A 12,814-nucleotide genomic window follows, 5' to 3' on the forward strand; every position below is an offset into this window, starting at 1 on the left:
GGTGAGAGGGGTGGGTGAGTTCTGGTGGCGGTTTATATCGCGGCGGCAGTTGGCTATTAAGAGGTCGAGGGCAGGTAGGAGGCCAGCACGGGGTGTCCATTCCGGGGCAGTCAGGTTTGTGGATTTTGGGCAGGAGGTAGAAACGGGCGGTTCGGGGTTGTGGTACTATGAGGTTGGAGGCGGTGGATGGGAGATCACCCGAGGTGATGAGGTTATGGACGGTCTGGGAGATGATGGTTTGGTGGTGGGGGATGGGGTCATGGTCAAAGGGATGGTAGGAGGAGGTATCTGCGAGCTGGCGTTTGGCCTCAGCGGTGTAAAGGTCTGTGCGCCAAACTACTACTGCGCCTCCCTTGTCAGCTGGTTTGATGGTGAGGTTGGGGTTGGAACGGAGGGAGTGGAGGGCTGTGCGTTCCGAGGGTGAGAGGTTGGAGTGGGTGGGAGGGGTGTGGGAGTTCAGGTAGCGGTTAATATCGCGGCGGCAGTTTGCAATAAAGAGGTCGAGGGCAGGTAGGAGGCCAGCACGGGGTGTCCAGGTGGACAGGGTGTGTTGGAGGTTGGAGAAGGGGTCGTCAGAGGGTGGGTGAGGGTCTTGATTGAAAAAGAAGGCACGGAGGCGAAGGCGGCGGAAGAATCGTTCAATGTCACTCCGTGTATTGAATTCATTGACCCGAGAACGTGTGGGAACGAAGGTGAGACCCGAGAAGGGGTCGTCAGAGGGTGGGTGAGGGTCTTGATTGAAAAAGAAGGCACGGAGGCGAAGGCAGCGGAAGAATCGTTCAATGTCACTCCGTGTATTGAATTCATTGACCCGAGAACGTGTGGGAACGAAGGTGAGACCCCTCCTGAGGACTGATCTCTCATCCTCAGAGAGGGGCAGGTCCGGAGGGATGGTGAACACGCGGCAGGGCGGGGAGCTAGGACCTGGTGTGGGACTGGAGCTGGATGTGGGGGCGGGGTTAGAGGTCGGTCAGAGAGGGGCAGGTCCGGAGGGATGGTGAACACACGGCAGGGCGGGGAGCTAGGACCTTCAGCCCATCAAGTCCTCACTGACCATCCTACCCAGACCCACATCCCCTACCCAGATTTCCATGGCCAATCCACCCAGCCTGACACTATGGGTACTTTAGCATGGCCAGTCCACCCAGCCTGCACATTTTTGGACTGTGGGAGGAAACTGGAGCACCCGGAGAAAATCTGCACAGACACAGCGAGAATGTGTAAAAATCCACACAATCACCCGAAGTTGGGGATTGAACCCGGATCCCTGGCGCTGTGAGGCAGCAGTGCTAACCACTGAGCCACCGTGCCATTTTATATAGAAAATTGATTGAAGAGCAGGAGGGCTCCAAAACTGCCCCTTCCCTAGGCTGCAGATGCCTCCCTGCTGTAATCGGGAGTGACTTGCCTAGCTTCAGGTTCTCTTGTAGTTCTGGGTAGACTGATTTATTAACCTCAATTTTGGCAAGCGGTTTTATGGATTCCATTCACCAATCATGTTAGAAGATATCTAACTGCTCTGCGACATTCCTGAACTGAATGAATGTCCAGGATATTAATCCTTAAATTATTCAGTTCTGTATTTCACTGATAATATTATGCTTCAGCTGTATTGTTTGGCATTTATTTGGCTATCCTAGATGGACAATTGCAATCAGATTCTAATCCAATCCTTCTTAAAGGTACTGATTAGGCATTAAAGTCACCAGAGGCTTACTCTCTCATCAGAGAGAGCAGACATACACGCAACTGGAGGTCAATTTAACCTGAAGGTCACCATACTGCTGATGAGGGGAGAGGTTGAGAAAGTGAAACCTTTATGGTCAATACAGGAATTCAACCCACACTGTTGGTATCATTTTGCATTGCAGACCAGCCTTCCAGCCAGCTGAGCCAACCAACTTGACATACCAAATCACCAGACTCAAAACATTAACTCTGATTTCCTTCCACAGATGTGGCCAAACCTGCTGAGTTTTGCAATCAATTTATGTTTGTGTTTCAGAGCCACCCAATATCCTGCTTTCAAATTAGCACTGAGGGTCCTGCAATCTCATATAGACTGTACTCAGTGTGGAAAAAAAGCTGCTCTCAATAATTCTGCTTGATGATAATTAATTATGCATTTATGCCATCTCGTTCCACAAACTAGGTTTACAAGCACAAAATAAAAATAAGGTTAAAACTCCAGCAAATGTACATTGATGGTGCCTACAAATAATGTGATAAAATTACCAAATCTATTCTAGAATATTTTAGCTTGAAAAATCTGAAAAGCTTGAGACCATCCAGAATTTTCACAACAGTAAAATTCTGTGAGATTTGTCCCCTGCAAATGTAAAATTCCTGGAGAATTTTTTAAAGTTGAACATGTGATATTGCCATCACTAGCCAGATTGGTATTTAATGAGGAAAGCTAAGGGGGTTATGTGCAATAAATTAATATTTGATCTACTGATTTTAGCAAGAAAAAGTACGGAATGCTTACAATTGGTTCCAATTAGTAATCAAAACTAAAGAAGCTGAAATGACAAAGGGAAAGTTTATTGCATTTGAGAATAGTTCATCTGCTGTCTAATAGTTTGATAAATTATTTCTTCTATCAGCAATGTATTTATATTATAACCACATAGGTTTCCCTTGGGCATTATAAATAATGTCATTGGAAAAATGTTTGAATAATCTATTTTTGACGATATTTGCAATTTTGCTCCAAATGTAAACAAATAAGCTTACATGAAAGCATTTATGATGTAAATAAACAAAGCAAACATTCTATTAGAGTTATATTAGAAAATGAATCTTGCAGCTTGCAGATGCTGAAGGTAATTACTTGGCAGTAAGCTTATTCTTAAATCAAAAGTTAAATTTAAATCCCGTATCATGTTTGAGGTAGGGGAAACCGCAAGGTTTTCTAACAGGTAATGCATGCATTTCAAAGGAATATCTTCAAAATAAATTTGCAACCTTTTAAATCCTTTCTCATAACGATGAGGAGATGCAGGTACATAAAACAGGCAGTTATTGCCTAGCAGTAAGCAGCAGTGATGCGGAGGTACCAGTGTTGGACTGAGATGAAAAAAGTCAGAAGTCACACGAAACCAGGTTATAGTCTAAGAGGTTTATTTCAAATCACAAGCTTTTGGAGCACTGCTCCTTGGCCAGTGTGCCGAAAGGCCATTTCAGAGACATGGCAAGAGGAGGGACAGGAATGGTCTTTGCAGATTCGGGATTTAGGTGCTTCAGCAAGAACAGAGATGGTGGTAAAAGACGGTGGGTGGGGTGGGGTGGTGGGGGGGGTGCATTGTTAATTAAGGTAGTATTACAGCAGCTGAGATAACATGTGAAGACTCATCCACGGAGGTAGTTTGGGCTGAGGTTAGAAACAGGAAAGGAGAGGTCACCCTGTTGGCAGTTTTCTGAATTGCTCCAGAGATGTAGAAGAAAGGATAGTAAAGATGATTCTCAATAGGAGCGAGAGTAACAGGATAGTTGTTATGGGGGACTTCAACTTCTCCAGTATTGATTGGGAATAGTATAGTTCAAGTAGTTTAGATGGGTCAATTTTTGTTCAATGTGTGCAGGAGGATTTTCTGACACAGTGTGTAGACAGGCCAACAAGGGGAGATGCCATATTGGATTTAGTACTGGGTAATGAACCTGGCCAGGTGTTAGATTTGGAGGTAGGTGAGCACTTTGGCAATAGTGACAATAATTCAGTTTTGTTTACAATAGCAATGAGCAGGGATACATATATATCACAGGGAAAGGGGTATAATTGGGGGAAAGGCAATTATGATGCAATTAGGCAAGATTTAGGTTGCATAGGATGGGGAAGGAAATTGCAGAGGATGGACACACTCGAAATGTGGAGCTTATTCAAGGAACACTACTGCAGGTCCTTGATAAGTATATACTTATCAGGCAGGGAGGTAGTTGTCGAGAGAGGGAGCCATGGTTTACTAAAAAAGTTGAAGCTTTTATCAAGAGGAGGAAGAAGAAGGCTTATGTGAGGATGAGGCATGAAGGCTCAGTTGGAAGGTTTGAGAGTTGTACGTTAGCCAGAAAAGATCTAAAGAGAGGACTAAGAAGACCCAGGAGGGGAAATGAGAAGTTGCTAGAGGTGACCTTATAGAAGTTTACAAAATTATGAGGGGCATGGATGGGGTAAATAGGCAAAGTATTTTCCCTGGGGTCGGGGAGTCCAGAACTAGAGGGACTAGAGGTTTAGGGTGAGAGGGGAAAGATATAAAAGAGACCTAAGGGGCAACTTTTTCACCCAGAGGGTGGTACATGTATGGAATGAGCTGCCAGAGGAAGTGGTGGAGGCTGGTATAATGGTAATATTTAAAAGGCATTTGGATGGGTATATGAATAGGAAGGGTTTGGAGGGATATGGACCGGGTGCTGGCAGGTGGGACTAGGTTGGGTTGGGATATCTGATCGGCATGTACAGGTTGGACCGAAGGGTCTGTTTCCATGCTGTACATCTCTATGACTCTATGACTCTAAAAGCCAAGGCCTTCTATAGGTATATCAGGAATAAAAGAATGGCAAGAGTAAGATTAGGGCCAATCAAAGATAGTAGTGGAAAGCTGTCTGTGGAATCTAAGGACATGGGGACGGACTTAATAAATACTTTTTGTCAGTATTCACATTGGAAAAGGGCAATGTTAGGAAGAATACGGAGATACAGGCAACTAGATTAAATGGATTGAGGTTGACAAAGAGGAGGTTTTAGCAATTTGGAAGATCTAAAAATAGATAAGACCCCTGGGCCAGATGGGATGTATCCTCAGATTCTCTGGGAAGCCAGGGAGGAGATTGCAGAGCTTATATGTCATCATTGTCAGCAGGAGTAGTGCCAGAAGACTGGAGAATAGCAAATGTTGCTCCCTTGTTTAAGAAGGGGAGTCAGGATAACCCTTCTAATTATAGGCCACTAAGCCTTAATTTGGTTGTTGGTAAGGTGTTGGAAAACATTGTAAGAGATAGGATTTATAGTCATGTGGAAAGGAATAATTTGATTATGGATAGTCAACACAGTTTTGTGAAGTTAAAAATCGCACAACACCGGTTATAGTCCAACAGGTTTAATTGGAAGCACACTAGCTTTCGGAGCGTCGCTCCTTCATCAGGTGGTTATGTGAAGGGTAGGTTGTGCCTCACTAACCATATTAAATTCTTTGAGAAGGTGACAAAACAGGTGGATGAAGGTAAAGCAGTTGATGTAGTGTATATGGAGTTCAGTAAGGTGTTTGGTAAGGTTCCACATGGTAAGCTATTGCACAAAATACAGAGTTTCGGGATTGAAGGATATTTAGCAGTTATTTGGCGAGCTGAAAGAAGACAGAGGGTGTTGGTTGATGAGAAATGTTCATCCTGGAGCTCAGTTACCAGTGGTGTGCTGCAAGGGTCTGTTTTGGGGCCACTGCTGTTGTCATTTTTATAAATGATCTGGATGTGGGCATAGAAGGATGGGTTAGTAAATTTGCAGATGACACTAAGGTAGGCAGAGTTGTGGATAGTGCCGAAGGATGTTGTGGGTTACATAGGAACATAGATAAGATGCAGAGCTGGGCTGAGAAGTGACATATGGAGATTAATGCGGAAAAGTATGAGGTAGTTCACTTCGGAAGAAGTAACAGGAATGCAGAGTTCCGGGCTAATGGTAAAATTCTTGGAAGTGTGGACAAATTGAGAGATCTCACTGTCCAGGTGCATAAATCCCTGAAAGTTGCCACCCGGGTTAATAACGTTGTTAAGAAGGCATATGGTGTATTGACATTTATTGATAGGAGGATTGAGTTTCAGAGCCACGAGGTCATGCTGCAGCTGTACGAGACACTGCTAAGGCCACACCTGGAGTATTGCATACAGTTATGGTCACTGCATTGTAGGAAGGATGTGGAAGCTTTGGAAAGGGTTCAGAGGAGATTTACTGGGATGTTGCCAGGTATGGAGGGAAGGTCTTACGAGGAAAGGCTGGGAGAACTGAAGCTGTTTTCATTGGAGAGAAGGTTGAGAGGTGACTTAATCGAGATGTATAAGATAATCAGAGGCTTTGATTGGTTGAATAGTGAGAGCCTTTTTCCTCAGACGGTGAAGGCTAACACGAGGGGACATAGCTTTAAATTGAGGGGTGATAGATTTAGAACAGATATCAGGGGTAGGTTCTTTACTCAGAGAGTAGTAGGGGTGTGGAACGGCCTGCCTGCAACAGTAGTAGACTCGCTAACGTAAGGGCATTTAAATGGGTATTGGACATAGATATGGATAATAATGGAACAGTGTAGGTTAGATGGGCATCAGATTAATTTCACAGGTCGGGTGCAACATCAAGCGCTGAAGGGCCTTTACTGCGCTGTAACGTTCTATGTTCTATGTGATTTTAAATATATCTGTTGGACTATAACCTGGTGTCATGTGACTTCTGAATAAGTAATGGAACATTCCCTCATGGACTCTTTTCCAAATCAATGTGAAAACCAATGGGAATAATCTTTCACTTTGGACTGCTAGGAAGTCCTTGCATCTTGCAAGAATGTCCACAGCATTATCTATTGACTTATTTGGCCCAAGGTTACACATCATCAGCTGAAGAACCAGCGAGAACTTGTATTTCACAAATCATAAGAGATGCATCCTGTTCAAACAACATACATCTTCAATCCCACTTCCAAAACAACATTCATTATTAATCTGATTTGATGTCCATTTTATTAGCATGATTTTGTTCCTGCCAATTTCCATTTTATTGTCAAATTATGGTTACTTTGTGCCCACCCAGGCCACAGCAGAGAAAGTCAGTTAAAACGTGCTAAATTATTCAATAGAGAGCCATTAGAACCAGCAGATGGAGCAGACTTGAATCCCATCATCCTGGTTACAACAAAATACAAGACCTGGAGGGGAAAGAACGGTGTGTGGAGATGAATTCCTGTAACATCTAGTTTCCTTTCCTTTCAATAATCACATATCTATTGCAAGTGGAATGATCAAATCCTGCCCATGACTAAAGCTGTTCTGAAACACTCAGGTTTCTGTCCAATCTATCCATCAGTCACTGATTAACCCAGTGCATCAGCCAGTGAAGCACAGCCGAATGGGTAATCAGAAAATTAAACAAAATGTGAGCACTATCTCTTCATTATGCCCAGAGTTGTGTAGTTTGAGTGTTCCACAGAACTCCTACAGCATGGAAACAGGACATCTGGCCCAACATGTCCACACCGACTCTCTAAAGGGGGTCTCACCCAGACTCACATCACTACCCTATTCCTATAACCATGCATTCCCTCAGGCAAACCCACCTAGCCTGCACATTACAGGCAATTTAGAATGGCCAATCCATTTAACCTGCACATCTTCGGACTGTGGGAAGAAACCAAAGCACACCCACACAGACACAGGGAGAACATGCAAATCCACACAGTCACCCAAGGCTGGAATTGAACCCAGGAACCTGGCTCTGTGAGGCAACAGTGCTAACCACTGAGCCACCAGCACGTTATTGCAAAGTCATTTCCAAAAAATAATATTCACCTTACGAGATGCCACAAATATATTCTACCTTAACTTCAACTCCTTCTGTCTCTGACCTGTATAAAATGCACTAAAGCAGTCTCGGTATTACCTTGGAGATAATGTCTTGAATTTGACTTCTTGGGTGATATGTTCCATCGTCATATCGAAATCTGTACAGCATATGATCAGGTTTAAACTGGTGTTTGTCTGTTACTGAATACCAAAGTACATTAGTCAAAAACAAGCAGCCATAAAGGTAACAAGAACACTGTTCAAAGCAGCTGAAGTATTCTTAAATACTTTCAACAAGTTTAAACAGTACAACAAAAGCAGAGCAATTCATGATGAATATTACTTTTTGAAATTAATGTAGATATAATCCAGGCTAATTTTATTGCCATCACATTTTCTACCAGATTAATATGCACATTAATAAAGTTTGAATACCAACTACATTTAGACAAAGGGAAGATATAATTTGATCACTGTTGTCAGTTTATACATTAAAATGAACCCAGTTAACATCTCAACTCTGATAAATATCATACAGCGGTCATCTGGGTGCTGTGTCGGTTATCGAATCTATTCCTAATTTAATTCAATCGTTAACCGCTGTGCATATAGCTCCTGCAAAAGTCAAGAAATTTCATAAATTGGAAGAAAACGTATAGCACAGAACATGGAACAGTACAGCACAGGAACAGGCCCTTCAGTCCACAATGTTGTGCCGGACATGATGCCAAATGAAACTAATCCCTTGTGCCTGCCCTTGGTCCATATCCCTCCATTCCTTGCTTATTCACATGCTTGTGCAAAAGTCCAGTACACCCCACTTTTGTATCTCCACACTTCTACACTCTCTGTGTAAAAAACCTGCTCCTCACATCTCCCTTGAACTTTCCCCCTTTCACCTGAAATGTATGCCCCCTGCTTTCGACATTACAACTCTGGGTGAAAGATTCTGACTATCAAACCTAAATGTGGAGGTGCCTGTGTTGGACTGGGGTGGACAGAGTTAAAAATCCCACAACACCACATTATACTCCAACAGATTTATTTGGAAGCACTAGCTTTCAGAGTACTGCTCCTTTATCAGCTACTTGATAAAGGAGCATTCCTCCAAAAGTTAGTGCTTCCAAATAAACCTGTTGGACTATAACTTGTTGTTGTGGGATTTTGAACTTTAACCCTATCTATGCATTTCATAACTTTATAGATTTCTCTCCCCTCAAGCTCTGTCACTCCAGGGAAAACAACCTGAGTTTTTCTAAACTCTCCTTATAGCTTACACCCTCTAATCCAGGCAGCATTCTGGTAAACCTCTTCTGCACCCTCGCCAAAACTTCCACATCCTTCCTGTATTGTGGCAACCAGAATTAAACACAATTCTCAAGTGTGGCCTAAGTAAAGTCTTAAAAGCTGCAACATGACATCCTGACTGCTGCACTCAATTCACTGGCCATGTGGTTTAATGCTGAGTGTGAGAAGATGATGATGGGGGGGGGGGGGCAAGAGGAATTAGCAGAAATATGAAGCAGGAACATCATCGTTAGCTTGCAACATTTAGAATCTCCAGTATGTACCAACACTACACACATAGAGCTAGAATCTATGTCAGGTTTAATCAAAAATAAATTTATTGCACTGAACATAAGACAGGCAAGTAGCAAAGGTCTGTCTCTGACCTTTCCAAAGGGCATTGGAAAAGTCAAGATTGGAAACATCAGGATGGAGGCAGTCAACAAACTCAAGCACCTTATAGGAACAAATTACTGCAGATGCTAGAGTCTGTACTGAAAACAATAAATGCTGGGGATCACAGCGGGTCAGGCAGCATCCATGGAGAGAGAGAGCAAGCTAATGTTCTGAGTCCAGATCAGACTCTTCATCATGTACCTTGGTTCAATGATAAAAGCCTAAACACACGTACCAGCCGGTTTTACAATAGTTTCTACCCTACTGCTGTTAGAATACTGAATGGATTCACAAACTCTTAACATTCACCTGTGTCCTGGAAACTGGTGCTAATTGATGATTCAGTGCTCACGATGACTAAGACCTGTCATACTGAATAAAGTCACTCAACACCTGCCTGCTTCCTTTACATAAAGTCCTCCGTCACTTAACTTCCTTTAGATTATCTACCACCCCATTATAATTATTCAGGACCAAAAACGCATCAAGATTCAGCAGAAATGAACTTTAAACTTGAAGTAGTCAAGCTGTGATTATTTTGCATTATAAAATATTATGTAAAGGTGGCAATAAGCAACATTCAGTAATAATCGGTAGAGAGATAGAGACAGAGTTAATGTTTCAAGTCTGATATGATTGTTCCTCAGAATATCTCTTCAGTCAGACTGGACTCCAAACGCTAACTCTGTCTCTCTCTCTCTCTCCCCTCAGATGCTGTCAACCCTGCTGAGTTTCTCCAGCATTCTGAGTGTTTGTTTCAGATTTCCAATACCTGCAGTATTTTGTTTTCATTCATTAATAATGTTCAGTAGCAGCAGTATGTGCTATCTACAAGATGCAGTTTAGAAGTTCACCAAAGATCCTCAGACAGCACTGTCCAAACCTACGACCACTTCCATCCAGAAGGTCAAGGGCAGCAGATACAGAGGCAGTCCACCCCCTGCAAGTTCCACTCCAAGCCACTCACCATCCTGACTTGGAAATATATCTCATTCCTTTACTGTTGCTGGGTCAAACTCCTGGAATTTCCTCCCTCAAGATATCGAGGGTCAACCCACAGCAGGTGGACTGCAGTGGTTCAAGAAGCCATGCTGTGGAGGTGCTCGTATTGGACTGGGATGGACAAAGATAAAAATCACACAACAACAGGTTATAGTCCAGGTAGCTACCCGATAAAGGAGCAGCGCTCTGAAAGCTTGTACTTCTAAATAAACCTGTTGAACTATAACCTGGTGTTGTGTGATTTTTAACATTGTTCAATTAGGCAGCTCACCCCTACCTTCTGAAGGGGCAACTAGGGGCGGGCAATAAATGCTGGGCCCAGCCAGCGATACCCACATCCTACAAATGAATAAAAATAAATAATTACTTCTATGACCCAGTGAACTTAATTGCTCTACCTCTCAACTTATTATTCCTATATGTGTTCACAAAGTGAAACGAGGTTCAGGGATGGTTGGCTTAGAAAACTTTCTCTGGATCCTGAGGTACCTGAAAGGACTCAGTGTGAGGAAACTAGTTTCCAGCAGCATACCTCTTAAGCTGTCAAAAGGTTTTGTTCAAGCAATGGAGAAAACCTGAATGCAGGTTCATTGTCAGTTTCTGAAGAGAATGGGGGAACTTGCACCAACCTCCAACAGCCCCACCTGCAAGTGATGAGGTGCGACAGATTCGGGGAAAAGTAGGTGTGTTGCACTGTTCCTTGTCAATTCAGAAAGCACAGATGTTTGGGGAAACTCTTCCTAACATCAAGAGCAACAGACTGTTGCCGTCAGCACAGTTTCCTGTGGAATATAAGGAACCCTCTGCAGTGCATCGTAAATGTAGTTTCTTTGCATTTGTACATCATTTTCTCTAGGCAAAATCCTCTCTGCCATCTCCACATTTAATCAATGCTCCTTAACCCAAACTATTGAAAACCAGGCCACAAAACCCACGTCCTCAGCTCAGTTAGCCTCATACTTCAGATGAAGAACACTATTCCCCCTTTTACTCTCTGAATCACATTGTAGGTCAGTACAATGTAGTATAAAATCATTTTCACAACTTCTTCCCATGTGGCTGGCCCTTGGTCTGGTAATTATCCTGAGCAAAGTGATTACTAGTGAAGATAATGGAAGTGTTTGAAGAAGCAATACTTCAATAAAGTGGATTTCTATGACACTCAGTTATTGAAGAAGGTGCCCTCTCAGTGGTGCAGGAGCCAATTTAATATCCCTTGTGCATCCACGAGAAATAATTCTGCCTCCCTCTGCATTCTACACTATAACTGAGGAATCAAAGCGTTTCTGTTGGGAAATCCACGTTTCTAGTCAACAAAGACTATTCTTGCGGTGTAACAACTAAAATTAATCACATGGAACAATCAAACTAAGCCTTTTGGCTGTAGTAATTAATACAATCTACTTAATGATGAATCTACCTTAACAACACCATCCATGAGTTTATACCACCACTAATAATTTCAGGAAGATGCAACAGGCGTTGAGTGGGGAAGAGAGTTTTGACAGCACCCATTCACTTGTAGCAATATCTCTGATGACTGAGCTAAAAGGTACTGCTGGATTTTCCAATGAACAAGCCAGTTTCCTCTCTAGGGCTGGATTTCAAGTGGCCTCAATTGCCGTCCCATTTCACTCCGTTTAATGGCTCAGAACCATTCCAAATGGATGTGAAGTTGAAGAAAAATCCAACCTTTAGGGACAGTAGAAACATCTGCGCATTCAAAAAGAGCAAGATAATATTACAGCACTAGAGGGAAATTTGAACAGAAGCAGTTGGGTTCCAATTTTCCAACTCAAAGGTAAATCCAGACAAGCACTCAGCTGTAAATAATCAAACATTTAAGGATGGGAATTTGAAAGCTTTTTGGGTTTTTTTTCTCAATGCTACAGTTGTTAAATTAACTCCTTCAGACAAACAAGATTATAATCAACAGTGGAACTTCACGTAGTGTATCACGTGTAATTTATTTCATGTTTCCCTGGAGTGGTGGAGGTTGGGGGGTGATTTTACAGAGCTTTATAAAATCATGAGGGGCATGGATAAGGTAAATAGACAAGGTCTTTTTCCCAGGGCAAGGGAGTCCAAAACTAGAGGACATAGGTTTAAAGTGAGAGGCGAAAGATTTAAAAGGGACCAAAGGGGCAAAATTTTCACACAGAGGGTGGTGCGAGCATAGAATGAACTGCCAGAGGAAGTAGTGGAGGCTGAAACAATTACAACATTTAAAAGACATCTGGGTGGGTATATGAATAGGGTTTAGAGGGATATGAACCAAATGCTGGCAAATGGGACTAGAGTAATTTAGGATATCTGGTCAGCATGGACGAGTTGGACCAAAGGGTCTGTTTCCATGCTGTACATCTCTATGATTCTATGTCCTTCGATACACTCAGTCAGAACAACCCCATAGTCACTCACCATGATGGATGATTCCATTCTCCAGCAATGCCTGACCCAGATGTACTCCTTCCTCGGGTTTACTGATCTCTTTAATTTCCAGCAACCAAGCAACAAATTCACTGAAGTGTCAAAGCAGCAAAAGAAAGGAAGATGATTTAAATCAAAAGTAAATTACTTTAAAAACAGT

General features: G+C 42.7%; 1 protein-coding gene across 2 annotated transcripts in view; it reads right to left on the minus strand.

Moving 5' to 3' along the window:
* The window catches only part of prex2 (phosphatidylinositol-3,4,5-trisphosphate-dependent Rac exchange factor 2), a 352,480-nt gene that overhangs the window by 224,597 nt on the left and 115,069 nt on the right, over nucleotides 1-12,814 (minus strand). For both annotated transcript variants that reach the window (XM_043689238.1, XM_043689237.1), the window contains exons 11-12: nucleotides 12,646-12,746; nucleotides 7,637-7,740 (exon numbers count right to left, since the gene is read on the minus strand). In XM_043689238.1, coding sequence (XP_043545173.1) covers nucleotides 7,637-7,740; nucleotides 12,646-12,746 — 205 coding nt within the window. The remainder of the gene's footprint in view (nucleotides 1-7,636; nucleotides 7,741-12,645; nucleotides 12,747-12,814) is intronic.

This window comes from Chiloscyllium plagiosum, chromosome 4 (genome assembly GCF_004010195.1).
Source record: "Chiloscyllium plagiosum isolate BGI_BamShark_2017 chromosome 4, ASM401019v2, whole genome shotgun sequence".
In the NCBI taxonomy this organism is placed as follows: Eukaryota; Metazoa; Chordata; class Chondrichthyes; order Orectolobiformes; family Hemiscylliidae; genus Chiloscyllium; species Chiloscyllium plagiosum.